At 41.7% G+C, this 25,825-nt stretch overlaps 1 protein-coding gene across 1 annotated transcript in view; it reads right to left on the minus strand.

Annotated features, from left to right (window-relative positions):
* Window positions 1–11,776: 11,776 nt before the first annotated feature.
* Window positions 11,777–25,825, minus strand: part of PSMD1 (proteasome 26S subunit, non-ATPase 1) — an 84,468-nt gene continuing 70,419 nt past the window's right edge. The window contains exons 20-25 of the mRNA XM_040228126.1: window positions 23,712–23,881; window positions 21,951–22,043; window positions 20,207–20,293; window positions 19,489–19,635; window positions 13,811–13,966; window positions 11,777–11,986 (exon numbers count right to left, since the gene is read on the minus strand). Coding sequence (XP_040084060.1) covers window positions 13,820–13,966; window positions 19,489–19,635; window positions 20,207–20,293; window positions 21,951–22,043; window positions 23,712–23,881 — 644 coding nt within the window. The 3' untranslated portion in view covers window positions 11,777–11,986; window positions 13,811–13,819. The remainder of the gene's footprint in view (window positions 11,987–13,810; window positions 13,967–19,488; window positions 19,636–20,206; window positions 20,294–21,950; window positions 22,044–23,711; window positions 23,882–25,825) is intronic.

Raw genomic sequence — 25,825 nt, forward strand, 5'->3', positions numbered from 1 at the left:
CTGATTTTAAAATGATCATTATAATGCCCTCACCATAATAGAAAGAACTAAAAGGAAAGCAGTGTATATTTAAAGGAGCTTTTATTTTCATATATGAGCTTGTGCTGACCACACGGGAGGACACAAAGCAGTCTGATACATGTGGCCTCAGGCCATTGCTGTGGTGCAACTTTTTGACTGGATAGTTCAAGGTGATGAACGGCTCAGGAAATTTCCAGACCAGACAGAGCCCAGTGCTGCTCCAGCTGCCCTTAGTGGGATGTCCAGCATGGTGGGCTCCCACCAGAAACACTGTTGGGGTCCCCAATCCTGAAGTGAAGTTAAAGTCGCTCAGTCGTGTCCGAATCTTTGTGACCCCCTGGATTGTAGCCAGCCAGGCTCCTCTCTCCATGGAATCTTCCCAACCCAGGGATCGAACCTGGGTCTCCAGCATTGCAGCAGACAGTCTTTACCGTCTGAGCCTCCAGGGAAGGCCGATCAAGTGGGAATTAAAAATGCCCACACCCCACCAATATAGGATATGCTTTCCTTCTGGGGGGGGGGGGCGATCGGATCCTGTCCTGAGAAGCCCGGTTCCAGGCTGTGAGGGTAGAGGGGAGATGAACGGATCCACCAAGCTGGGCCTGAGGAGCTAATAAGCTGCTGTGCGGAAAGGCACGAGGCACGTGAGGACAAACAGGGAAAGTTCACAGTCACCACTTGGTGCCTCTGGCTTCCCTCCCTCCCCTGAAGGACACGGTACCATCTGGCTCCAGCAAGAAGCTCGATATCCCTACCCTCACTTCATCATAGCCAGTGACCAAGCTGTGTCAGTTTGGCCTAAACTTTCTCTCAGATCCATGTCCTTATCGCTTATCTCCTCCTTCATTCAAGACTCGCTGGTGGGTGACTGCAATGACATCCTCACCCTTATCCCCGCCCCCATTCAGTCACCTCAGTGGCCCCCTCGTAGAGCCCCTGCATTAGTTTTCTCAGGCTGCCATACAAAACACTAGAGACCGGGTGACTTAAACCTCAGAAATGTATCACAGTCTGGAGGCTGGAAACTTGAGATCAAGTGTCGGCAGGTGGGTTTCTTCTGAGGCCTCTCTCCTCGGATTGCAGGTGGCTGCCCTCTTGCTTGTCCTTACACATTTGTCTTTGATCTGTGTGTTGTCTGTGCCCTCATGCCCTCATGCCCTTTTGCAAGGACACCAGTCATAGGATTAGGGCCCGTCCATACGAATTCATTTTAACTTTACCTCTTGAGAGGCCCCATCTCCACAGACATGTGGAGATACGCTGAGGTATTGGTGGTTAGGACTTCCACATATGAACTTTGAGGGGACACAGTTTAGCCCTTAGCACCCCTCTTCAACAGTTCCTCTTGAAGTAATCTTTTGGTATCAAACTCCAAAAATTCAACTCTAAGTGCCCTGTGTTTTGTTTAAGCAAAGAAGAGAATCTGTCACTCATGGCACTTCCTAGTCTGGAGTGGAGGTCCAGCTGGATTTGGAGCTTGTGTGATGCTTTGGATCCCTTCTGAGTTCAGGTTCCTCTGGGTTGACATTGTATTCAGGCTTCGTGTGCAGCAAGGCTCAGCTCTGGGTCACGTCAGAGGTAGAGGTGAGAATGGTTCCCAGGGATGGGAAAGGAGGTTCCAGAATTGGTCTTACTGGCTCGGATTGTCCTGACAGACCCTGTGTTCTTCCCTGAGCCTGTCACCAAGGCCTGCGGGATAAGAGTGATGGCAAGCAGCCAGGCTGAGCTAGGACATCACCATTTCCCTCAGGGAAAAATAAAGGCACAGACATCAGTTCCCAGAAGGAAGGCAGATGGTTCTGGCCTGCAAACATTACAGAAGCTCACTGGAAAACGAGTGAATACAGGAGGGAATGAGCAACTTGGACCTTCTCTAATGTGGTAGAGAAATGTGAGCTACATCCAGTCATCTATGGATTTAATTTCCACAATTTGTTTAGTCACACTGGCTTTGCCCCCACAAACAATGCTTTTCCACGTTCCCTATGGGCAACATAGACAGATTTTCTTTTCCTGGGCTCCCAAATCACTGCAGATGGTGACTGCAGCCATGAAATTAAAAGACGCTTGCTCTTTGGAAGAAAAGCTGTGACAAACCTAGACAGTCCACATAGTCAAAGCTATGGTTTTTCCAGCAGTCATGTATGGTTGTGAGAATTGGACCATAAAGAAGGCTGAGCACTGAAGAATTGATGCTTTCAAACTGTTGTCCTGGAGAAGACTCTTGAGAGCCCCTTGGACAGCAAGGAGATCAAACCAGTCAATCCTAAAGGAAATCAACCCTGAATATTCATTGGAAGGACTGATGCTAAAGTTGAAGCTCTAATACTTTGGCACCTGATGCGAAGAACTGACTCATTGGAAAAGACCCTGATGCTGGGAAAGACTGAGGGCAGGAGGAGAAGGGGACGACAGAGGATGAGATGGTTGAATGGCATCACCAATTAAATGGACATGAGTTTGAGCAAGCTCTAGGAGACAGTGAAGAACAGGGTGGCCTGGTGTGCTGCAGTTCATGGGGTCACAAGAGTTGGACATGACTCAGGGACTGAACAGTAACAACAATTAGTGTCAGCCCCACTGCAGAGTGTGACTTTGTCTTGAACCAGTGGCTTGAGAATGTGGAGGGACTAAGTACAGGTTACATGTTCCTGTTTGGAATGAATTAGGACACTTAAAGGAACTTCCCTGGTGGTCCAGTGGCTAAGACTCCACCTTCCCAATGTAGGGGCCCTCGTTCAAACCCTGGTCCAGGAATTAGATTCCACATGCCTCAGCTATACATCCTCAACTATGACCCATTGTTGCAGCCAAGTAAATAAATAAATTAATTAATTAAATAAATAGACTCAAAGCACTAAGAAGATTTTGGTGCCTCCATTACCTGACCCTGTTACTGCCATTAAAAATAAAAGCATTTCTAAGCCATGGAATAAATGTAAGGGAGTCTAACAACTTGTTCATTTTTCCCATAAAGACTATTTGAATTGCAAATATATGTTGATAGAATTATTTTAAGAAAAATGAAATTATTTTTTCCTGGGCCTCTGCCCTGCTGGCTCTGGCAGACACTCTTGCCTGCTGATGGGGAATTTGGCCTTGCTGCCCCTGTTTGACCCCAGAGCATGGTTTACCCCGCTGCTGGCTGAGATCTTCCTAGACTCAACACAGCCTCCAGAGAACATTGCAGAGTGGAGAGGATGAGGCACCTGTGTCCAGGTCTCTGTGGGGCTGGCTTGGGGCCTGAAGATTCCAGACAAGGACTGACTGTTTGGCAGCCGCTCACAGGCACTGTCTGTTCATACAAAGCGATGCATTTGGATCTTGCTGGGTCACTTTAAGCCACGGAGGATGTCAGGTTGGGGGCCCTGGTTGGGTACATTGTGACTGCCCCTGCTAGCTCTCTCAGCTCCTCAGTATGCCCACCGCAGGGCTCTGGGTAAGAGCATAGCATCTCTTTAAATATGCTGTTGCTTCTGCTGCTGCTGCTAAGTCGCATCAGTTGTGTCCGACTCTGTGTGACCCCAGAGATGGCAGCCCACCAGGCTCCTCTGTTCCTGGGATTCTACAGGCAAGAACACTAGAGTGGGTTGCCATTTCCTTCTCCAATGCATGAAAGTGAAAAGTGAAAGGGAAGTCACTCAGTCGTGTCTGACTCTTAGCGACCCCATGGACTGCAGTCTACCAGGCTCCTCTGTCCATGGGATTTCCCAGGCATAGAGTACTGGAGTGGGGTGCCATTGCCTTCTCTGAATATGTTGTTAGACAAATCCAAAGTTCATTTTGCCGGCGAGCAGCAGTCACCACAGTGAAGGTAGGGTATCCTGGAGATGGTAGGGGGCCAGCAGGCCTGGTGCCAGGTGTCACATGTACTACAAGCAGGACCTGTCCAAGTGGCCCCGGCAGGACAGCACTCGCACTTTCTGCCACTTTGGGTTCTGGGGCCTTTCCTTTGGGGAGTAACTCTGCCTCCAGTGTGTCCTGCCTTGCCTCTAGAGACATCTGTCCTCTAAGGAGGGTTTTGCAGATGGCTGTGTGGTTGGAGGGGTTCTGGGGTCCTGACTAGCCCTGTGTGCACACCCCATCTAAACAGCAAGGGGACCCAGCTCTGGAGGCCCCTTTGTGTAGGAGTGTTTCTCAGTGTCGTCTCAGGATCACCTTTATCAGGATTACCTTTATGAGGATCACCTGAGTGCCGGCTAAAGTGATTTCTGAGTGGGACTTAAATTGAGTTTAGCCACTGCCATAGTGGCTAAAATAAGCAATTGTTCAGTCGCTAAGTTGTCTCTGACTCTTTGCGATCTCATGGACTGCAGCATGCCAGGCCTCCCTGTCCATTACCAACTCCTGGAGCTTGCTCAGGCTCACGTCCATTGAGCGGGTGATGCCATCCAGCCATCTCATCCTCTGTCGCCCCTTCTCTTCCTGTCCTTTCTTTCCCAGCATCAGGGTCTGTTTCAACGAGTTGGCTGTACATCAGGCAGCCAAAGTACTGGAGCTTCAGCTTCAGCATCAGTCCTTCCAGTGAGTATTCAGGGCTGCCTTCCTTCAGGATGGACTGGCTGGATATCTGTGCAGTCCAAGGGACTCTCAAGAGTAATGAGCAAAAGCAAATAAATAAGCAAAAGCAAACCCAAAAGATACAGGTTTTGTAGTCAGAGAGACCTGGGTCTGAATTCCATTCTCATGACTTACTAGATATCCTCATCCTCTCGAAGTCTCATTTTTTTGTAAAACGGGGATAATAACATTTAGAATTGTAAGGGTTGAAAATGGTCATCTGAGTCAAATAATGTGCTGAACAGAGTGCCTAGCACACAGAAACTATTGTTTTCCTCTATTTCTTTGCACTGATCATTTAAGAAGCCTTCTCATCTCTCCTTACTATTCTCTGGAACTCTGCATTCAGTTGGGTATATCTTTCCCTTTTTCCTTGCTTTTTGCTTCTCTTCTTTCCTCAGTTATTTGTAGTCTCCTCAGAAAACCACTTATTTAGTCTGAAGCAAGTAGGCATGCTGTCTCAAACACTGTGACAGGGACTTTGGGAGATATGTTGGAACTTGCCCTTAAAGAGCTTATTTATAAGCTGGCTGGTCAGTAAAAATCCCATACACACAGGAAATCACTCAAGAACAACGAATCGCCTGCCAACCATGTGTCATACGTGCCTGGGAGCTGCTCAGAGGAGAGACTGATTACTGGGGCTAGCAGTGAGGTGTAAGTGAGAATTCCACCAGGCTTCTAATCCAAGAACAAAGAAACGAATATGTTTATTCATTGTTTTGGAGGGGTTGGTTCATACCCAGCATAAGCAGAAAGCCTGGGATGCATGTAAACCTCTTAAATCTTTAGAACATAAACCAGGGCTTCTGAGAGAAGATCATGGCATGAGTCAGAGGCTGCTCACATCAGGTCATGGGAACACGGCTTGGTGGGAAACTCTTTATCTCTGTCCAACCACTTGCCAGGTCCCAGCTCTGTGTAATGCCCAAGGTCTTTGAAGGTAATTATCTGCTGGATGCAATTTTATTATAAATAAATCACTCACTGACTCGACAATCACTGAACGCATGCACCACCAAAGAAAGGACTGCCCAGATCCCAGCAAACAGATGGGAAATGCCCATCAGCAGTGGGCCGTGAAGTATTCAGCCAATGGGTATCTGGAAACAATGCTTTTGTTGACTATCTCTTTCTTAAAAGGCACACTGGTTTAGGAGAATGGAAGAAGACACAGACTTGGAGCAGAGTATGGATGTAGAAAGAGCAGAGAAATGGCTATTAAGAGGTCTGCTGCCTTTGGATCAAATAAGCTCATAATACAAATAGGCCAGAGACCTGCTTTGTGGAAAGATGAACTGGAAACACAACTGTAAAAATGGCGCTTGATGTTGACTTAACTCTTCTGAGTGTCTTCATGTGTAAAATGAGGGATAGACCACACCATTCTGATTCAACTAAAAATTAGTGAATACCTGCTTAGTGCTAGGTTCTTTAACCTAGGTAGATTATCTCAACATAATAGCATCTACCTCACAAGGTGGTTTGTGAAGCATAGGTCAATATATGTGATTTCTTGATATCTAGCATGTAGCAAGCACTTAATAATTAGCCATTATCATCTAATCCCACAACCTTGAGGTAAACATTACTTTCCTCTGTACAAAGGAAGAAACCATTAAGGAACGAGATCTGGATCTGAACCAAAGTCTGAAGTCAGGGTCTATAGTCTTCCCATTACACAGTTTGGTTTGGATAGGGCCCTCCCTTCCAGCTCTTCACTGTAAAAAATGAGAGGGTGGAAAAAAAACTTCGCCAGAAACAATTGAGCTTAAGACCTTCTAAGGGATTTTCTGTAAAAAGCTGAAGTGTCATCTCATTTATGATGAGGTTAATAAGGAGGTTGGGGAGAGGACTGAGACAAAGTCATGAAAACTTCTTTGCCCAAGTTCACTTATCATCATCTCATGCCAGTTAGAGACTGCAAACACATTATCTTACATGTACACATAAAGAAAAGCCAAGGTTCTTCAAGAGTAAAACCACGTGGAAAAGTTCTTAGTAGTTTAGTCACTGCAGGAGATACATGAGAGGACGTTTGAATCAATCTCCTCCCTTGTGCTCAGGGGTTCTGTCCCAGTTGCTCTTAGAGCTCAGTTGTAGCCCTCACCGTTCTAACAATTAGAGTCCAAGGATATATGATTACACACTGTGCACCAGGGTTGTAATTGTAAGCAAGACAAATGTGGAGCCAGTAAATGAGGACAGCAGGGGCAATACTGGGCAAGTCTGGAGGCAGGACAGGGAAGTACTTGAAGGGTAGTGAACAGTGGGGAAGGAGGGTCGGTCAAGTGGAGAGATGTTTGAGAGGGTAAATGTGAGTCAAGGGTGAAGCCTTTCTGGGTTTCTGGTTGGATCACTAGATGGAGGGGTTCCCATGCCCCTCAAGGGGGAGAAGAGGCTGGACATGGTTTGCTTACATGGTTTTTGGTGCCTGTGAGGCAGCCCAAGTGGGGAGGCCCAGAGAGTGGCTGGATGTGCACCCCCTTGCCTTCAACTCTGAATCAGTGTCCACACGAACATCACCCCAGAGTAACCACTGCCACTCTCGCTTCTGTTTCTTCCATTGAATGTATCAATTCTAGCTCCTGTCCATCTTCATACAGAACCTTGTTTCACTCTATTCTATTTCACTTTAGATTTCTCTGCACCTTGGTTATCTCAATGCTATGAGTATGTTAGGAAATCTAGGGGAGAAAAATCAGGAAAAGAGATACCATCTCATTACAGTCTGACTCAAGTAGACATTTTATCTCAATAGCTTGCATTTTTAAAAGTTGTCACCTTAAGATTTAAGACCAAGATAACAAATTCTAAATGGCACTGCTTACCAGGAACTGGTGCTGACTGCTCCTTCAGGGAGCAACCCACTATTTTAGAAAGAATTTATTAACTTTGGCCAGAGGCCAGTGAATGTACCACTTTTCCCAGACTACTCAATTTTGGACAGTGACATCACTGAAAGACTTCTGTTTCTTTAAACATTTCATATATTATGGGAAATGGTAGAGCTAACTGTCTGAAATGCAAGCAATGTTAAGACCTTGAAGAGGAAGGATATAGCTAATGAGAGGCTAGGAAATGAGATAATCTCTTTTATAGAAATCATCTGATATTGAGGAAACAAGGAATTTACAAAGGAGGGGAAACAATGAAATTAACCAGTGAGTAGAGCCATCCTTTGGAATCAATAATCTTTAGATCTAGACCTAACAGTAGAGCTGCGATGGATGAATGGACACTGCTGATCAATCCAGGAGTTAGTTTCCTCTAAGATTAATTTTCTTTTCCTTAGATGCAGGAGGCTACATCTTAAATTACAAAGTGAAAAAATCAAGGCGGGAGTAAGGAATCTTTTATGTATAAATGTTGGAAACTACCTACTTTAATGATTGAAGGTCAAGGCACAAAAAACCCTACAGAACCAAATGTCTGCATTTTTTATTACATTTAAATTATATCTCAACTTAAAAAAGAAACATGGGGAAAAAAGGTCAGAAAAGAAGGAAAAAAGGGTACACAATTAGGTCTTGTGGTTAAATTAATTTATACCTATTGTCCATAACAGGGTCAAAAGCAGGAAACAAGAAGTAAAGCTTATTTTAAAAAAAAAAGCTTCTGAGCTGCCTAAGTAGACTTCATTTCCCTTGGATCATTAAAGGGACTTCCTCAGTAACTGAACAGCACTCTACACCCTCAATCCCATTAATAAAAATGCAGAGAATTATTGGAGTAATAAACAAGGGTTCTCAAGACAAGAATACTGAAGTGGTTTGCCATTCCCTTCTCCAGCAGATCACATTTTGTTAGAACTCTCCACCAAGACCCATCCGTCTTGGGTGGCTCTATACAGCATGGCTTCGTTTCATCAAGTGAGACAAGGCTGTGGTCCATGTGATTAGACTGGTTAGTTTTCTATGATTGTGGTTTCAGTCTGTCTTCCCTCTGATAACCTCTCTCAGCACCTACTGTCTTACTGGAGAAGGGAATGGCAAACCACTTCAGTATTCTTGCCTTGAGAACCCCCATGAACAGTATGAAAAGGCAAAAAGATAGGACACTGAAAGATGAACTCCCCAGGTTGGTAGGTGCCCAATATGCTACTGGAGATCAGTGGAGAAATAACTCCAGAAAGAATGAAGAGACAGAGCCAAAGCAAAAGCAACACCCATTTATGGATGTGACTCATGATAGAAGCACAGTCTGATGCTGTAAAGAGCAATATTGCATGGGAACCTGGAATGTTAGGTCCATGAATCAAGGCAAATTGGAAGTGGGCAAACAAGAGATGGCAAGAGTGAACATTGACATTCTAGAAATCAGCAAACTAAAATGGACTGGAATGGGTGAATTTAACTCAGATGACCATTATATCTACTACTGCGGGCAGGAATCCCTTAGAAGAAATGGAGTAGCCATCACAGTCAACAAGAGTCCGAAATGCAGTACTTGGATACAATCTCAAAAACAACAGAATGATCTCTGTTCGTTTCCAAGGCAAATCATTCAGTATCACAGTAATCCAAGTCTATGCCCCAACCAGTAATGCTGAAGAAGCTGAACGGTTCTATGAAGGCCTACAAGACGTTTTAAAACTAACACCCAAAAAAGATGTCCTTTTCATTACAGGGGACTGGAATGCAAAAGTAGGAAGTCAAGAAACACCTGGAGTAACAGGCAAATTTGGCTTTGGAGTACAGAATGAAGCAGGGCAAAGCCTACTAGAGTTTTGTCAAGAGAACGCACTAATCATAGCAAACACCTTCCAACAACACAAGAGAAGACTCTACACATGGACACCACCAGATGGCCAACAATGAAATCAGACTGATTATATTTTTTGCAACCAAAGATGGAGAAGCTCTATACAGTCAACAAAAACAAGACTGGGAGCTGACTGTGGCTCAGATCATGAACTCCTTATTGCCAACTTCAGATTTAAATTGAAGCAAGTAGGGAAAACCACTAGACCATTCAGGTATGACCTAAATCAAATCCCTTACAATTATACAGTAGAAGTGAGAAATAGATTTAAGGGACTAGATCTGATAGACAGAGTGCCTATGAACTATGGACGGAGGTTCGTGACATTGTACAGGAGACAGGGATCAAGACCATCCCCACGGCAAAGAAATGCAAAAAAGCAAAATGGCTGTCTGAGGAGGCCTTACAAATAGCTGTGAAAAGAAGAGAAGCGAAAAGCAAAGGAGAAAAGGAAAGATATATCCATCTGAATGCAGAGTTCCAAAGAATAGCAAGGAGAGATAAGAAAGCCTTCCGCAGCGATCAATGCAAAGAAATAGAGGAAAACAACAGAATGGGAAAGACTAGAGATCTCTTCAAGAAAATTAGAGATACCAAGGGAACATTTCATGCAAAGATGAGCTCGATAAAGGACAGAAATGGTATGGACCTAACAGAAGCAGAAGATATTAAAAAGAGGTGGCAAGAATACACAGAAGAACTGTACAAAAAAGATCTTCACAACCAAGATAATCATACAAATGGGCCTTAGGAAGCATCACTACAAACAAAGCTAGTGGAGGTGATGGAATTCCAGTTGAGTGGTTTCAAATCCTGAAAGATGATGCTGTGAAAGTGCTGCACTCAATATGCCAGCAAGTTTGGAAAATTCAGCAGTGGCCACAGGACTGGAAAAGGTCAGTTTTCATTCCAATTCCAAAGAAAGGCAATGCCAAAGAATGCTCAAACTACCACACAATTGCACTCATTTCACACGCCAGTAAAGTAATGCTCAAAATTCTCCAAGCCAGGCTTTAGCAATACATGAACCGTGAACTTCCAGATGTTCAAGCTGGTTTTGGAAAAGGTAGAGGAACCAGAGATCAAATCGCCAACATCTGCTGGATCACTGAAAAAGCAAGAGTTCCAGAAAAACATCTATTTCTGCTTTATTGACTATGCCAAAGCCTTTGACTGTGTGGATCACAGTAAACTGAAAAATTCTTCGAGAGATGGGAATACCAGACCACCTGAACTGCCTCTTGAGAAATCTGTATGCAGGTCAGGAAGCAACAGTTAGAACTGGACTTGGAACAACAGACTGGTTCCAAATAGGAAAAGGAGTACGTCAAGGCTGTATATTGTCACCCTGCTTATTTAACTTATATGCACAGTACATCATAAGAAATGCTGGGCTGGATGAAGCCCAAGTTGGAATCAAGATTGTCGGGAGAAATATCAATAACCTCAGATATGCAGATGACACCACCCTTATGGCAGCAAGTGAAGAACTAAAGAGCCTCTTGATGAAAGTGAAAGAGAGTAAAAAAGTTGTCTTAAAGCTCAACATTCAGAAAACTAAGATCATGGCATCTGGTCCCATCACTTCATGGCAAATGGATGGGGAAACAGTGGAAACAGTGGCTAACTTAATTTTCTTGGGCTCCAAAATCACTGCAGATGGTGACTGTAGCCAAGAGGTGCTTACCTCTGGAAGAAAAGCTATGACCATCCTAGACAGCATATTAAAAAGAGACATTACTTTGCCAACAAAGGTCCATCTCGTCAAGGCTATGGTTTTTCCAGTAGTCAAGTATGGATGTGAGAGTTCGACTATAAAGAAAGCTGAGCACCGAAGAATTGATGCTTTTGAACTGTGGTGTTGGAGAAGACTCTTGAGAGTCCCCTGGACTGCAAGGATATCCAAGCAGTCCATCCTAAAGGAGATCAGTCCTGGGTGTTCACTGGAAGGACTGATGTTGAAGCTGAAACTCCAATACTTTGGCCACCTCATGCGAAGAGCTGACTCATTGGAAAAGACTCTAATGCTGGGAAAGATTGAAGGCAGGAGGAGAAGGGGACGACAGAGGATGAGATGGTTGGATGGCATCACCAACTCAATGGACATGAGTTTGAATAAACTCTAGGAGTTGGTGATGGACAGGGAAGTCTGGTGTGCTGTGGTCCATGGGGTCATGAAGAGTCAGACACAACTGAGCGACTGAAATGAACTGAACTGAATAAACAAAGGTGGTTGTTTTTCTTATTATTTTTCCCATTATTTTTCAAATAATTTATAAAATAGTTTAACTCCTTCACTGATATTAAAGTCATGCCTATTCACCCCAGGAATCAGATTCAGCTCTTTGGGTTCAGGGGTTTCATGGTGAGGAGAATAGTATTTGATCCATTTATTTACAATCCAGGCTGAAAATCAAACAAGAAATCCTTGTCCATCTGAAGATCATAATATATTTATTTGAAAACCAAGTTGTGTGAAAGAGAACACTAGTCATATACCATCTCTTCAACCAAAGACTTGCAGACAAGGTCAGCACAGAGGCAATGATACATGCAGTGAATAGCAGGTCTCAGCATAAATTTCCTCACAGGCATTTCCAATACGAGCCTGGACAATCTTCTTCAGGCGAGCAATAAGATCCTGGGGTAGCGGGGAGAGGGAGAACCTAGGGTTACTCTTAATTTAAAAAACATTGAAAAACAAAAACAAAAAACCCCAAAGACACTAGATGTTGAAGTTTAAAACTAGCCCCTAGGGACCTTCCTGGCGGGCCAACGGTTAAGACGTCACACTTCCACCACAGGGTGCACAAATTTGATCCTTGGTCTGGGAACTAGGATCGGGTATGCAGCCTGGTGCAGCCAAAACATAACAAAACAAAAGAAAAGAAAACGAGCCCCTAACCCTGATGATACAGTCCTAATATGCCAGTTTGCTAAGACAGACTATAGCTTTCAAATTCTTATTAGACTGAATATTTTCCCCTTTTAAAAACTAACAAGAATCCAATTTCCAACTGAAAACTTCTACACCATCTGGTAGCTCACAGCTCTGAAAGTCTTAATTGGGAGGTTTTCAGTAGGGGACTGTGAAAGGCTGCCAGGGGCTAATGTAAGCTCAGTTCTGCACACAAACTGAGAGCTCAAGGTATTAATACTGCCGTGTGCTGGTCAGGTAAAGCTTAGGAAACCATTAAGAGCTGAAAGGTAATTTTCAAAAGCAGGAAGGGAGGTTATAAATCTGCAAATTGTCTCTTGGGGGTCTGATTATATATTTCTACTAAGAGCAGGGTTTCTGCCTTAATTATTTATCTGAGAAAGCTTTAATTGTTACTTATGGAGCTAGATCTGCAATATGACATTTAAAATGTATTTTTCCTTTGTCATAATGATACTATTCTTATCTTCTTTGAAGAGTACAATTCATGTTTGTTTTACAACCTATTTGTCCCAAGGTGGGATTAGAGAACCTTGATTATACAGTTTGTGTGTGCTTAGCTGCTCAGTCGTGTCAGACTCTTTGTGACCCCATGAACTGTAGCCCTCCAGGCTCTTCTGCCCATGGGGATTCTCCAGGCAAGAACACTGGAGTGGGTTGCCATGTCCTCCTCCAGGGTATCTTCCCAACCCGGGGACTGAACCCAGGTTTTCTGCACTATGGGTGGATTTTTTATCATCCGAGCCACCAGGGAATTGCATCTTCAAATATGTAACACCCACTTGAAAAAGAAATAGAGGAGTAGAATGATAATTTTGTGAAATTGCAATCTTTTGCACCTAAAAATCCCCTTCAACATGGTTAGGAAACTGGCATAATAATCTTTTTCAACTGGACAAAGCTTTGTTTACAGTCTAACTGACCACAAGTACCTATAAGCACTATTGTCTTATACATATTAGATGTTCAGTAGCTTCCCTGAATAAATGAATAGTAAGGCTTTTAGAGCCGGAAGTATTACCAAAGGAAAGAGAGAATAATCATGAGAAATTCAGACCTGTGCTACTCAAAGTGGGATCTACAGAACAGTGCCAGTCCACAAACTATAATTGATCCACAAGAAGGAGCTTACATCAGAATGGAAATCAACTCCATTACTGAGCGGCCAGTCAGTTCAGTTGATTTTTGGGGGGTGGTTAGGGGATAGCAAGGCTTTTTGATGAGTGAAGCACTGAGTTACATTCTGGAGCAAGCCCCTTCCTCAGGGACCTATGAAAACAGTTTGCAGAGCAGCCACTTTGAATAGAACTGGCAGAACACTAGACTAGGGGAGAGAATCAATAAAAAAAGAAAAAGGAATTGGTGGTTACATATTCAGGAAGAGGTCAAATAAAGAGAAGTTTTCATGTCATTACATAAATAGGGATTAAGAACAGAAGGGGAAAGTGAGACCAGGTCCTTGTAAAAACATTTGTGAAGAATTGACAGAGAGACTTCTCGCGGTACACAATTTTGCTCCACACGCACCTCTGGTCCTTAGTCATCAATATACTCAAATGGTTCTGGGGGTTCTGGCTCTTGTTCTTCCTCCTCAATTTTTGGGCCATGAGCTGCCACGGGTTCCACCAGCTCTTCAATGTCTTCACTGGTATCCTTCAGAATGATGATGCCTCCAATGGACAGCTATTAAACAGAGCAAGGAATAAAGATGCTCAAGCTCCACTCGTATTTCCAGAATGCTCCACAATCTTGAGTGCTTACTTGTTAAATGGTACCCCAAGAAAATGAGAATGATTTGGAAGTAGAAAACTGGAACTACACTCTCCTAGATGACAGTCAGGAAACTTGGCATTTGTCCCTGTGCGATGCTACACCAGTAATTTAACTGTTCAACTGTAAGATGGGGCTAATAATATCTTCCTCATCTATTCCTTCAGGTTAGTCTGAGGACTGACCGTGGACAGCACTGCCAATGTACATAACAAAGGATAAAGATAACTGTCGGCCTCAGGAGTATCTGCAAATTTAACCCAGTGGCTCTGGAGAGTGGAACACGTGGTGTTGCTCTGTTTGGACGATGCATCCCGATTTATGAAGCATTATCTAGTACTGTACTAGCTTCAGCTGGACTGCAGGGAAAATGTTTACTATCCAACGAGGCAGTCTAATGCCGTGCTACTCAACATGTGGTCCTGGGCCAATAGCATCATTATCATGTCAGAGCTTGTCAGAAACGCAGAAAACTTAGCCCTACTTTAGAATTCTGAATCTGTGTTTTAACAAGATCCTCAGGTGATTTTTATGCATGCTAAAGTTTAAGACACACAGTCTAATAGATCCTTTTATGATTTGTGTGAAAAGCATCATTTTGGATACAAAAGACAATTTATAAATGAAAAGAGTATTTTTCTCCAGAAATTTTAGAATGATAGAACAATATAAATATCACAAATATCTGAGTGTTTTTCATTTTAATTTACACATCACTGTGATGCAAGACAGTGAAAAACTAGATGGGAAATAAAAGGGAAGTAGAATGTAGAAGCAATTCTATTAAGCCCTCTCCCAAACATATTAGCGAAAGGTAAATTCAAGTGCCAAACTGTTCGCCCATCTCTGGTGTACCAATCTTATTCTATTTGCTTGCCTGTGTCAAAGGAAATGGAAAACTGCTCTCTGTAATTGAATCAGTCAACAGTGGAGGGCACATCTGGAAAAAACACATTTCTACCAAAGCACATTACTGGGAAGGAAAAGAAGCCCAAGCACATTAGTCAAATGATTCACATATGTATAAGCATCTCTGCAGTTCAACCTAATCTAATTTTTTACCCATCAGAACCCTGCTCTGCCATGCTATAAAACTGGTGTGCCTGCGTGAATTTCTAAACTGCTTCCCCTGTCTAAATACACACATATCCACACATATTAATCTATAACCCCTTTCCTTAAAAAGTTTTCTTGAAAAAAAGCCATTTTATGAATGGTCCCTGACTTGACTACCAATATTCACCCAAGAACAGAGTTACTTAGCCACTATCTTAATACTCTATGGTCTAAAAGTGTGTATGAACCTCTAAAGGACCAATGGAGATTCAGCAAAGGACTTCCTGCATTTTGGAAATAATGGCTCTAGGTTGTAACAGTACTATTTCATGCTTAATTGGAATGCTCCAGCCCAAATCCTGCAGTATAACCAACATATAGGAAGAGCTTTTTATACCTACATGGTTTAGGTTTATTAATGCCTTATATGTTAGAGAGTTCACACATTCTCTAATCAGCCTGTTTTCTGAGAAGGCTAGTGACAACTGAAGACAGAGGCAATGGGATACTTCCTGCGGCCAAAAGCTCCACACTCTCTGTAAGGCGTCTTTTAAGATAGACAGGAAATAGGAGGAATACAACCCATTTTCAAGATTAAATGCAACATCTGAGGAAGGAGCTGATGACCCTGCCAGCATGGTACTAGAGGAGATGAGTCAGGGGGTACTCTTTTCTTCACCACAGAGGCAGTCTTTTTTCAAAAATTGAGATATAATTCACATAATATAAATTAACTCTTTTAAGTATACAATTCAGTGTTGTTTTTTTTTAAGTATATTCACAAAGTCATGCAACCACTTCCACTGTCTAGTTGAAGAGAACATTCTGATGAATGTTTAATCTAAAAGAAATTCTGCATCTATTAGCAGTAATTCTTCATTTTTCCCTACTTCCAGCCCTTGTAACCATTAAAACAACTTCTGTTTCTATGGATTCATCTGTTTTGGACATCTCAAATAAACAGAATCATACAACATGTGGTCTTTTGTGTCTGGCTTTTGTCACTTAGGATAATGTTTTTAGGTTCAAACATGGTGCAGTATATATCACTATGTCATTTCTTTTGGCTGAATAAAATTCCATTGTGCATATCATTTTTATTTATTCACCCACCACTTGATGGACATCTGAGTTGTTTATACCTTTTGGCTATTATGTGTAAAGCTGATAGAAACATCAGTGTACAAGTGTTTGCGTGGACATGGTTTTCATTCTCTTGGGCATATACCAAGGAGTGGAATTGCTGGGTCATATGATGCGCCTGTGTTTAATTTTTCAAGGAACTGTCAAATCGGTTTCCATAGGGGCTGCACCAACACTGTGCACGCCTACACCAGTGCCACCTGAGGCTCCAATTTCCCACATCCTTGCTAACTGTAATCTAAAATTTACTGTCTGTCTTTTTGATTACAGGTATACTAGTAGGTATGATGAAGCATCTCCCTGTGATTTTGATTTACATTTCCCTTATGATGAATGATGTTGAGAGTCTTCATGTGCTTTTGGCCATTTGTAAATCTTCTTTGGAGAAATGCCTATTCAAATCCTTTGCCCATTTAAAAAAAAGTTGTTTTGTGACTTTTCTAGAAAGTATTTTTGTTGTATGTGAACTGACCGGACAGCTAATAACTAGTGATGGAGTTCCTTAAATACTTGGAATAAGTCTCCCAGTCTTTGCTGAGGGGCTATGTATACGACTGGGGTCCTACCTTCAACAGCCAGCCAGGCACAGACATAGGAAATATATTTTGGCTCGTAAGTGAACAACTGTTACAGCTTCCTCCAATTTGAGCAAAGCTTTAACAATCATTTAAGTTCCAGCTGAGGCAAACCAGCCTCGTCATATGGTGTCATGACACTGAGCATATACTTTGCTGTCTTTAGTTCTTCGTAACTGTCAGAATCACTGGGTGTCTTGTGTGTGCTTAAAGTGTTCACTGGTTGTGCACTAATACAGCTGTCTGGCAAGAGCAGTTTTGAAAGCATGCTGTTAGAATATATTTTCTAGAAACATGTCACTTAGGCGAGGTGGGTTGCAGACTAGACAGTGACTAATATAATGTGTCCACTGGTGAGTGAGTGAAAGTCGTTCAGTTGTGTCCAACTCTTTGCGACCCCACGGACTGTAGCCCACTAGGCTCTCCTCTGTGCATGGGATTCTCTAGGCAAGAATACTGGAGTGGGTTGCCATTCCCTTCTCCACTGGTGGTTCTACCAATTAATTCATTTAACACAACACTACAAGCCAAGTAGTATTGGGTCCCAATCAGGAAGCAACAATTAGAACTGGACATGGAACAACAGACTGGTTCCAAATAGGAAAAGGAGTACGCCAAGACTGTATATTGTCACCCTAATTATTTAACTTATATGCAGAGTACATCATGAAAAACGCTGGGCTGGAGGAAGCACAAACTGGAATCAAGATTGCCGGGTGAAATATCAATAACCTCAGATATGCAGATGACACCACCCTTATGGCAGAAAGTGAAGAGGAACTAAAAAGCCTCTTGATGAAAGTGAAAGAGGAGAGTGAAAAGGTCAGCTTAAAGCTCAACATTCAGAAAATGAAGATTATGGCATCTGGTCCCATCACTTCATGGGAAATAGATGGGGAAACAGTGGAAATAGTGTCAGACTTTATTTGGGGGGGCTCCAAAATCACTGCAGATGGTGACTGCAGCCATGAAATTAAAAGACACTTACTCCTTGGAAGGAAAGTTATGACCAACCTAGATAGCAAATTCAAAAGCAGAGACATTACTTTGCCAACAAAGGTCCGTCTAGTCAAGGCTATGGTTTTTCCAGTGGTCATGTATGGATGTAAGAGTTGGACTGTGAAGAAGGCTGAGCGCCGAAGAATTGATGCTTTTGAACTGTGGTGTTGGAGAAGACTCTTGAGTCCCTTGGACTGCAAGGAGATCCAACCAGTCCATTCTGAAGGAGATCAACCCTGGGATTTCTTTGGAAGGAATGATGCTAAAGCTGAAGCTCCAGCACTTTGGCCACCTCATGCGAAGAGTTGACTCATTGGAAAAGACTCTGATGCTGGGAGGGATCAGGAGCAGGAGGAGAAGGGGACAACAGAGGATGAGATGGCTGGATGGCATCACCGACTCGAGGGACATGAGTCTGAGTGAACTCCGGGGGGTGGTGATGGACAGGGAGGCCTGGCATGCTGCGATTCATGGGGTCACAAAGAGTCGGACACGACTGAGCGACTGAAGTGAACTGAACTGAATGCAAGATTAATAGGAGGTGGGAGAAGACCTTCAAACTGTTCTATCCTTCCTGGCCTGACTGCCTGCTACCCACAGATGTCTGATGACTTGTCACCATCACCAAGTAATAGCTAATGACTGAGGATTTACCACCTATAGATATTGTTTTAGGTATTTCACACATAACAACCTATTTAATCTTAACAATATTCCTGAGTGGTAGGTAGTATCACCATTCCAATTATTAAATGAGGAAACAAACAGGGAGCAATTAAATGAGCTGTCTCAGTCACACAGCTAAGACATGGCAGAGTTGCAATATAAACTCAGTTCCACCCAGTTCCAGCTCTTCCATTAAATACAGCTATCTTCCATCCTCTGCCCTTGTTTCCTGATAATCTAGTCAGGTAAGACCCTGACTCACAGTTGTGAGTAAGAGTTGTCACCACCAGCAGGGAACACCTTCAAGCTGATAATAATGGGTTTACTTTTCCAGAAGGATCTAGAAATCTTATCTATGACATTTCAGATTGGTCCAGGATTTGAATTTACTAAGTGTGTCTACTAATGGTTCTCCAGTGTGCAAGAACCCAAAAAAGAAAGACATTATCATGCTCAAATTTCTGACCAGCATTTGTTTCTAACACGAAACTTTCTGCCCTAGAATAATTAAGTGGCATGAAGATCCTTTTCTAATTGTAAAACAGAACATTCTTGTACTTGTGTATTAACTGTATATGCTTATATACAAGCTTGTATACGCTTGTATATTGCGTTGTTCAATCACATTCTCGTGAGTTAGGGATGGTAATTCTTATTTTATAGTAGTGAAAACTGATGGAGAGAGGATTTCACACAGGCTGAAAGTGGTAGAATCAGGATTTAAATTCAGGATGTCCAGCTCCAGAGTCCATGGTCCTAATCACTATGCTGTATTAGTAATTCTATGATGTAAACCTTTGGTAGATGAATGGTTACACAAAAGTCAAGAATCCAAATCTGTATGAATGGAAGGGCATGTTCGCTTTTGCTAAGAGATTTATTAGTACTAGAGAGCTGTTTCCAACATTTGGGCAATTTATCCTTCTCTATAAAGATTCCATTGCCTTATAGATTAATATCCTACTGGTATATAACTAAGGGCCATTGGTAACTTACGGGTTTGAAAGGCTGGTATCTACAGGTCTCCAGCATGCTTAGGACCTTAAGCTGGGCAGGCATAACTCGGGCTGGGTTATCCAATAACTGGAAGTTCGGCTCAGGTTCTTTTTTCTTCTCTTTTTCTTCCTTTTTCTCTGCCTCATCCTATAGGGAGGAAAAAAATATAGTCCCATAAAGGTTCGCTTCTGTTCTATAGCATTGTTTAATAAATTTACTGAGCAACTATCAGGTGCAAAAGGTAGTTAGGATTAGATATAATGGAAATAGAACCAAAATGATACCAGACTCAGAAGAGAGAGATGGTAACTGCTTGGGGATGAGAGTGATATTTAACTTAATTAAAAAGGGTAAGAAGGTTTTTCCATTAGCAGAGATATTTATTTAAATAAATGATGTTGCCTTTGCCTGAAAGGGCTTTTCTTTCTCGTACCATCACCGCACTGTCTGATGAAGATCCTACTCTGCCCTTCAAAACCCATTTTAGTTGTCATACCTTCCAAGAACTCATTCTTGATTTGTACCCTACTATTATTCCCATGAATGAGTTTAATTTCTAAAGTCTCTTTCAATTAAAATCTTATGGGTTTCCATGCTTGAACAGGATAATTATTTAAAGGAAGTCAAGAGCAAGGTATAACAACGTTCAACTAAGGAAGAATCTGGACAATGACAGAGACAGTTACATCAACCCATATCACCAGAAAGTTATACCCACCACTTCCATTTTCTCCTCTTCCTTTTTTTCCTTTTCTTTTTCCTTCTTTTTAGCCTTGGCAGTTATAGATAACACAGCAGTAGAAACCTAGAGGAGTGAACAGAGTAAACTGTTGTAATACTTACACGGGCTTCCCTGGTGCTTCAGAGGGTCAAGAATCTGCCTACAATGCAGGAGACCCAGGTTCAATCCCTGGGTCAGGAAGATCCTCTGGAGAAGAGACTGACAACCCACTCTAGTATTCTTGCCTGGAGAATGCCATGGATAGAAGAGCCTGGCAGGCTCCAGTCCACAAGGTCACAACAATTGAGCAACTAACACTTTCACTTACACACAAATGCACAAGCCCAGTAAGAATTCCGTTCTACAATGCTATTGTTTCCTGGTAGTAAAGAATCAAAAAGAACAAAATAATCTGGGAATATAAGGATAACTCACTGTTACAGTTATCAGGTAAATCTTTAGTTGCTAGAGGCTTGTGTCCAATATAGCTCTAAATTTTTTTAAAATCTGTAGTATACCTTAGATGTTAATTTGCTACGATAAGTTTCTGAGACAGAGATTTGGGTGCCGCATCCTTTTTTACTTTATAGGGAAAGCACTGGAAAACAAAAATTTTCTCCAAACCTGGTTGTAAAGCTCTCTCACTGGACTAGATGCCCTACAGTGGTAACCCACAGTGGCTAAGTGGTTAACCTGGAATTATCATCCTTGACGGGTCTCACTGAAACCAGAGGTGAAACAGGGACCTTGAAAGGCTAGGCAGTAATTGTGTAAAGCTGCCCTTGTTTTAGACTCAAAGGTGTCGGGGGGCACCCTGAAACACAGCTGATGAATTAGATACACAGCTGATGAACAAGATGCTATTATCAAAGGACACTATCACCTATCACCTGGAAATTTTGTCAATTACATAATTATCCCTACTTAACCATAGCATTTATAGCAAACAATCAACTGGCTAATACGGAATATTCTCTTACAAGAAAAAGTCATTTTCCTAAACCTCAAGTGTCATAAAGGATAATTTTACTGAGAAAACTACAGGGACAAGCACAGCTCTCAATTTTACCATAGTTTAACTGAATATACTCATTGGGAGGACTATAAATTGGTTATATCCATTTTGAAAGGAAATTCAGTTAATACTTATAAAAATTAACAATTTGCATTACTTTTGATTAAGCAATTCTACATGTAAGATCCTAACTTATGGATATACTTGTACAAGTGCACAAATACACATGTATAAAAACTCTATCCCAGTCTCATCTGTAACAGTGACAAATCAGAAATAACCTTGAATGTCTATCAGACAAGGAACTGGTAAAACAATATACACACAAAGGGATCGCTCTGCAGCTTTGGAAAAAACGAGATCAATACACATTAAAAGAACTGCTAAAATGAAAACAGTAAGATGCAGAACAGTATGTAGAAAACATGATTTGTGGTATAAAAAGTATTGACATGTGCAGAAAAAACATTTGGAGGATTCGCAAATTGTGACCCCTGAAACATGGGACCTGGATGACTAGGAGAGAAAAGGGCTTTCACTCCATACTCTTGTGTAATGCTGGATTTTACCATAAGAAGTATTACTTTAAAAATACCTACTTTATTTTATTTTATTTTTTTTTAAATACCTACTTTAAAACATAACAGTATTTAAAACAAACCCAAGTAAAACACTAAGCAGCTGTTATATAGGTACAAATGGTGTTCAAAGTAACAAAAAACCTACCTTTTCCTTTTCTTTTTCTTTTGGTACTTCCAGAGGGGCAGGATACGCAAATGTTGATGGTTTACAGTTTGATTTATACTGAACTTTTGGCATCTGAAGAAATAAGAGAATTCCTTCCCTTTATTAAAATAATCAAAATCAAGGTTTAAGGTTTCTATACCCAAAATAAGCACACAGATGCAAAGGGATGCCAGAAGTTTCAATTCACATTAAATCACACAGCTGTTCAATTATGTTACCACACTTCCCTTAAAGGCATCTGTCTTCTTTCACTGAGTTAGTTTTGAGGGGCTTTACAGAACTACTGTGGTTCCCTATACTTTCTTGAAGCTCTGTGCCTCTGAACAGGCATCCCTTTCATTTTTCATTTTACCATGCACCCTGCTTCAGAGGGTTATGTCCCAGTCATGGTGTGAGCATCAGATCAACTGTTACCTTTTTTGTAGTGTCATCTGATTATCTAATCTGCACACCTAACTTCCACGTCCCTTCCTTACACTACAGAGTCTAGCATGAGCCTAATGGAAAAGTTGGCTTTCCATTACTTGGTGACCAGGTTTAAAGTTCTCTAGTCTGAATTTTTCTCTATTTACCCAATTTGCATTGATAGGGAATGGTAATAAGCACCACATTTACTAGGACAAGCAACGTTGCCTTTTCCATCCCACTTTCATTGTAAGGAATGGACAGAGATCACAAAACTGTGTGCCAGAGGAAGAAGTCCCTAAGATTACACTGTATGTTTAACCACAGTGTTAGAGATTGGGAAACCAAAAGATTCTTGCTCTAAGAGAGCAAACTGCTCAATATATATATACACGAGTAGTTAATACTGAAACACTTACAAGACAATTAATTGGCTATACAGCTATACTGAAGAAGAAAAAAAATCAATCCAGTGAAACACTCAATCTTTACCCGTCATTTTTTTACCTAAAATTTTTCCACCCTGAAAACTTAAAGAATGTTTTAACAACAGTGATAACCAAATGTTAAGAGTTATCTAAAGGTCAGAAAGCCTCTGAGAGGATGGAAGACCAAGAAAGTGAATCACTGGGCCAAAGGACTGAGAAAGACACAAGCGAAACCACGACCCCCACCCCCATTCCCCCCTCAAAACAGTGTGATGACAGGGAATGCATCACCTTAAGTCTTTGCCTTATATGACTAGTTTCATTCTATGACTGCCCCTGGCTCCTCACCTCCCTGGTCCTGTTCTGTCACTACCAAAGGGACATCCACCTATCTTGTTTTCCCTTTAGTAACAATCCTTTCCTCCAGCACACTCTAGCATCACATAACATGGAGCATATCCCTGTCTCTAACCTTCCTTTCTTAGTAAGATTTAGTTTAGGTCTCCCTTGCCCAGACTGTTACAACAGCATTGTAACAAATTTCCACTGATACCAGAATGATGTTTCTAAACTGCAAATCTCACCATGTCATTTATCTGCATGAAATCCTACAACGGCTCTCACAGACCTTCAGTATTAAATAAAATTCATCAATGATTATAAAGCCTTTGCCCTCTCTCACCATTTCTTAACTGATTTACCCAAGGTTACACTGTTAGTAAAGAGACTTAATTTTCAAAAGTCCCACCAACACACTCCTTTCAGTAAGGTGATTCAGTCTGAGGGGAAAATATTTTATTAATAAGATGCCAACTAATCTTTAAAATTTTCATGAAAATCATCATGAGTGGGTGGCGAATAGGATACAGTAAAGATATACTATAAAACTGAGCTCTTGCAAACATACCTTTAAGTCTTTGTTCAGGCCAATGACACAGGTAGGGGTATAAGCCAATGACAAGAAGTGTGAAAGAGGAAACCAGAACCAGAACTGGGTAAAGACAAGGACGCCAACCACAGAAGGCATATGGGTGTGTCCAGTTCTGGACTGCAAGGAGATTGTGACATTATGTCCACCTGCAGAAAAGGAGAAAAATCATGAACATAAATCTAGCAGAGCAAACTAAAATTTCTAAGTACTGCACTAGAAAAGAATTTGGTGATTAGTTTGAGCGTATAGTTCATAAAATCTAATATGAAGTCACTGGAATTAGCCAACGATCTATGAAGGGTCTCCAAAAGGAAATGCTGGACTCAGGGTAATCGAAAACTTCTGTACACACACACACACAAACATACACTAGGCATTTTTTAAAAAACTAAGCCTGAAGGACATCAGAGCTTGTATGCTAAATTAAATATTAATCTATATTGTACACTGGCTTTTAATGTACAAACGAAAAGCAAAATTTTAATACATATCATATTTGCAAACAACAGCGTAAGACAAGAGGTAGATACTGCTTGCTTATTTTTGTCTTTCTGCTTTAGTATTGTCTGAATGCAGGTAGCACCAAGATTAACTAGGCTTGTGATCTTATACAAATCATTTTACCTCTAAAAGGTTTTTTTTGCCCCACTGGCAAAATGAGAGTTTGAATTTGACCATCTGCACTAGAGCACTACCATGAACAAAAGAAAAATTGTAATATCCAATCTTTGATTTGATTGAAAAAATTTTTGGAGGAAGCATAATATATAAAACAAATCAGAGCTAATTCTATTAAATCAGAAGAGATTTTGGGCTTGAACCTGACCTATTAATCTACCAGTTGCCATGTCTCCTAGACTATTCCCTGAGGGAGTACAGAGAAATACAGTTTGAGAGCTAGTAAAAAAGAACTAAGGGCCAAGTGTCAGTTAGCTACATCTTTGCAGGCCCTCAGAAGGCTGAGATTCTAGGATGCTCTGGAGGTTGCAAACATGAATGTCTTTAGGAACTGGTCAGGTAAACAAATGAGAAAGCAATACGATTGAAGCAAACTGAGAAGTTCATATCATGTTTAGAGAGGACATGTTACTCGGGGTGTAGGTCCATGGTCATCATGTAATTTTGTTTTTAAAAGTACACTTGAATCTGGATTTCTGACAAACATTTGCAGATTTTGCTAGGCAGGCAAAAACATGTGTTTAAGGCAGATACAGCCCATGGGCTACTGTGTTGCTGCCTCTGGTCTATAGTAACATTGTTAGTGTTGGACCCCAGAACTCTGGGATGCGAACTCTGTACTTAATATAGCCTATGAAAACGGGGCTTGTTTGTGCCTAGTCAACATCCTAATCTGAATTCCAATTATGGATATCCATTGCTTGATTCCATTTCATCTCAGTATCTCACAGATGCCTTCACGTTTTGCTTGGAATCAGGAAGTGAGTACAAACTTTACTAAACCAAAAAGCATTTTAATTTCTTGTAAGAATCAGGGTTCTACTGTTCAACCAAATAACCTAGATTTTTTCAGTACTCCTTTATAGATATCTCATTTACGATTTTACCTAGAAAAAATGAGGTATACTTTAAATGTATTTTTCCAACAGGAATGAGTTCTGCTTTTACTGTTGGCTTATATTCCTCCCCATTCTGACCTCACATTCACAGAATGCTTACTATGGATTGAGAATTCTGAACAAAATGCTGAAAAAGATTCCAAGCAGCTTCAATCTAGTGAAGATGGATAATCTGATAATTAAAATAAGGCATAAAAGTATTATGATGAACATAAAGCTGCTGCTGCTGCTAAGTCACTTCAGTTGTGTCCGACTCTGTGCAACCCCATAGACAGCAGCCCACCAAGCTCCCCCGTCCCTGGGATTCTCCAGGCAAGAACACTGGAGTGGGTTGCCATTTCCTTCTCCAATGCATTTAAGTGAAAAGTGAAAGTGAAGTCACTCAGTCGTGTGCGACTCTTGGCGACCCCATGGACTGCAGCCTACCAGGCTCCTCCATCCATGGGACTCTCCAGGCAAGAGTACTGGAGTGGGGTGCCATTGCCTTCTCCGAACGTAAAGCTAGGCTCACCT

This window comes from Oryx dammah, unplaced genomic scaffold (assembly GCF_014754425.2).
Source record: "Oryx dammah isolate SB20612 unplaced genomic scaffold, SCBI_Odam_1.1 HiC_scaffold_27, whole genome shotgun sequence".
Lineage (NCBI taxonomy): Eukaryota > Metazoa > Chordata > Mammalia > Artiodactyla > Bovidae > Oryx > Oryx dammah.